Source organism: Manacus vitellinus, unplaced genomic scaffold (assembly GCF_001715985.3).
Source record: "Manacus vitellinus isolate BGI_N305 unplaced genomic scaffold, ASM171598v3 scaffold_36_pilon, whole genome shotgun sequence".
NCBI classification, from domain to species: Eukaryota; Metazoa; Chordata; class Aves; order Passeriformes; family Pipridae; genus Manacus; species Manacus vitellinus.
In genome coordinates, this window is record NW_021940508.1 from 6142932 (window position 1) to 6146060 (window position 3129).

General features: G+C 65.1%; 1 protein-coding gene across 1 annotated transcript; it reads right to left on the reverse strand.

Moving 5' to 3' along the window:
• Positions 1-2259: 2259 nt before the first annotated feature.
• Positions 2260-3107, reverse strand: HINT2 (histidine triad nucleotide binding protein 2). Its single transcript, XM_029961527.1, has 5 exons — positions 3102-3107; positions 2857-3009; positions 2662-2766; positions 2512-2584; positions 2260-2406 (listed from the first exon to the last, which is right to left on the reverse strand). The coding sequence occupies exons 1-5, from the start codon at positions 3105-3107 to the stop codon at positions 2315-2317; spliced, it is 429 nt and encodes a 142-aa protein (XP_029817387.1). The 3' UTR covers positions 2260-2314.
• Positions 3108-3129: the final 22 nt, after the last annotated feature.

Here is a 3129-nt window from a genome sequence, read left to right on the forward strand (position 1 = left end):
CTGGCCCTTCTGGCCTCGGCCGGCCCTGTGGGGGCCCCCCACCGGGGACCGGCTCCTCCCTGCGGGTGCTCGGCCCCACGCCAGGCAGGGGCTCCTCCGAGCCCATCTGCTGTGCAGCTGCAGCGAGCAGGACAGGCAGGAGGCATGGCCGAACTCATCTCGTGCCTCCCCCATGCTGGGGCAACACCAGCCCTGCTGCCGCTGGAGTGCCAGGATGTCCCCGAGGGCTGGGGGGTCGCTGTGAGGGTTCTAGGGTGAATACTGATGGTTCCGCCCCCACGCTCAGCCGCGGGCCCAGCACTGGCCCCTGCGGTGCACCCGTACTTCAGCTCGTACTGAAGGAACGGCAGCTTGGGCTCCCTGTCCCAGCTTGCACCCTGGGTGCTCTTCCCAGGAGCATCCCCAGGTTCCCCACCAGACACATGTGGGCTTGCCAAAAGCCTGGCCAGGCAGGGGGGTGCCTGGGGGACACTGAAGAGACACTAGCAGCACCACAGTACAGTGCAGGACAGGAACCCTAGCAATGCCAGCCCGGGAGGGTGCACTCACTGTGGGGCAGACCAAATCCCGGGGTGGCCAATGGGGCATCTCTGTGGGGCTGTGACCTGACAGCATCACCGTGGGGCAGCAGCCCTGGAGCTGCTGGAGCACATCTGGCTGCCTCTTGCCGGCTGACACATCCCCCGCAGCCCCCCTGCCCAGCTCTTTTGGGAACTTGCGTCATTTGTGATCCTCCTCGGCTGAAGAACCAAAACAGCCGTTGGCCCTCATCCCCTCTGCCCTCCCCCCCTCAGCCCCATGGGGCTGTGACCACTGTCCTGCCCCACAGCTGCTCGGGGACTGACAAAATAAACCTGGCATAGGAAGAAACACGATGGCAGGCGTCCAGCCCCTGACCTCGCGTGCCAGCACACGCCCTCAGCCCAGCACAGCATTCCCTGGAGGGCTGCTCCACGTGAGCCCTGGGGAATAATGTACAGGGGATAACCAGCCCCGATTTGGGGTACCCATCCCTGAGGCAGAGTTATCCTTCGTCCAAGAGTGTGACCCCATCCTGCGCTGAGCCTCGGAGGCAGGAAGCACTACCCATCAACATTTTTAAGGCTCATTTACACCCCAAAAACATTCCCCATGCTATTCTGGGTGTGTATGTGTGGGAAGCGAACTAGGCTCTGCCACAGCCCCACGCGGCTCCCGAGGGGCCCCCGCCGCCAGCGCCACCGAGCCGGGGGATGAACAGAGCCACCATTCTCCCCGGCGGGCTGCGGTCCCCTGCACAGCGGCTGGCGGGGGCCCAGCCAGCCCTGGCGGTGGTGCCAGGTGGGCCATGCACCGCGCCAGCACCGGCCCCCGCCACTAAATATAGCCCCGGCGCCCGGCCACGGAGCAGCGGGAGCGGGAGGCACGCGGCAGGGAGCGGGCGGCCGCATGCGTGGAGCCCCCGCGTGCGCTCCCCTCGCCGGGTGGATGTGGACACGTGCAGGCACGAGACTGCGGCCAAGGGGTGTAAACACGTGTGCGTGTACAGTGCTGGCGGTGTTTTGCGTGTAGGGGAGCCTGGGGTGTGCAGTGCAGTGAGTTTTCCACTGCAGTGCCCACACAGGCGGTGCAGGGGGGGTACAGGGCTGTGTGTACGTGGAGGGGGCAGCAGGACCGCCCACCACTCAGCATATTCTGCCCTGCGCTCTGCTCAGGGCTATGAACCCCCGGGAGCTCACAGTGAGGTCCCTCTAGGGTAAGGAGGAGTGAGTACATGTGCAGTTATCGCTTTTAGATCAATTAAATGCAATTAGCTGCTTTTGCAGAGCAGAGAAGCATCAGTGCCCAGTGTGGAGCTCTGGCAGGAACACAGTGGTGCTTGGGGGGCACACTGAGGCAGGGTGAGGGCATTCAGGGGTGCAGGCACTGTGTGGTGGCAGTGGGTCTGGGCAGGTAGCACTGAGCATGGTGTGCTTCTGACAATCCTGGGATGTTCCCCAGTTTGGGGACACCCTTGTGGCACACAGCCTGCTCCCCCCAGCCCAGCACCAGGATGGGCCTTTTCCCAGCGGCATGTGGGCACTCCCTCAAATTCCTTTTGCTTCAACCATGGGGCTCCAGAGCATCTCCGGCATGGGCAGGTTGGCATGTGGGGAGCCCAGACCCTCCACAGAAAACAGGGTAGCAACTCCCCACTGCTGCGACACCAGCCCTGCCCAGGCCAGGGACCCCCACCCCTAAGAAATCCCCACGCCTAAGAAAGCCACCTGGACACGGAGCCACTGAAGCCACCACCAAGGAGATGCTTTATTGGGGGGTGGTGGGCAGTGGGGGGTCAGCCAGGGGGCCAGCCCATCTGCCGCCCCCCCAGGACATGGAGGTGCAGGTGGTAGACGGACTGGGCACCGTGCTTCCCGTCATTGATCACTGTCAGGAGAGGGACAGGGGTCAGGCCACCCCCTTGCGTGCCCAGACCCCCAGGACCACCAGGGAGGGTCCTGCCCCATGGCACTGCAGGGGACACCAACTCACCGAGGCGGTAGCCGTCAGCCAGCCCCTCTGCCTGTGCTGTGCGTGCTGCCACCACCAGCAAGTGCCCCAGGAGCTGCGGGAGAGGAGAGCAGGAGGGTCAGCACTCAGTGACCACTACTGCCAATGTCCCAGGGACTCCCCTAGACTCACCTCGGTGTCTTGGGGACCCACACGGCTGATCCGGGGGATGGGGCGCTTGGGGATCACCAGGAAGTGGACAGGGGCTTGAGGGGCCACATCACGGAAGACCAGGCACTGCCAGGGGGCGCAGGGTGAGCCCCACACCCGTGGGTGCTGCCCCTTCCCCCGGTGGGGACACATGCCCTGCTACCTTGTCCCCACTACCTTGTCATCTTCATAGAGGATGGTGGCAGGGATGGTGCGGTCGATGATCTTGCTGAAGATAGTGGGTTGCCCGCCCGCCTCCTCGCCGGCCGCCGCTGCCCGCTGTGCCTTGCTCACCTCCCCATCCCTCCCGCTGGGCGCCGACACGCACCGCTGGGCCGGGAGGGCACAGAGAGCTTAGGGCCTGTCCCCGAGCGGGGACGGGGACACCGCGGCCAGGGCGGGCAGGAGCACAGGGAGGGGACATGCATGCGAGAGTGATGGAAGGAGGGA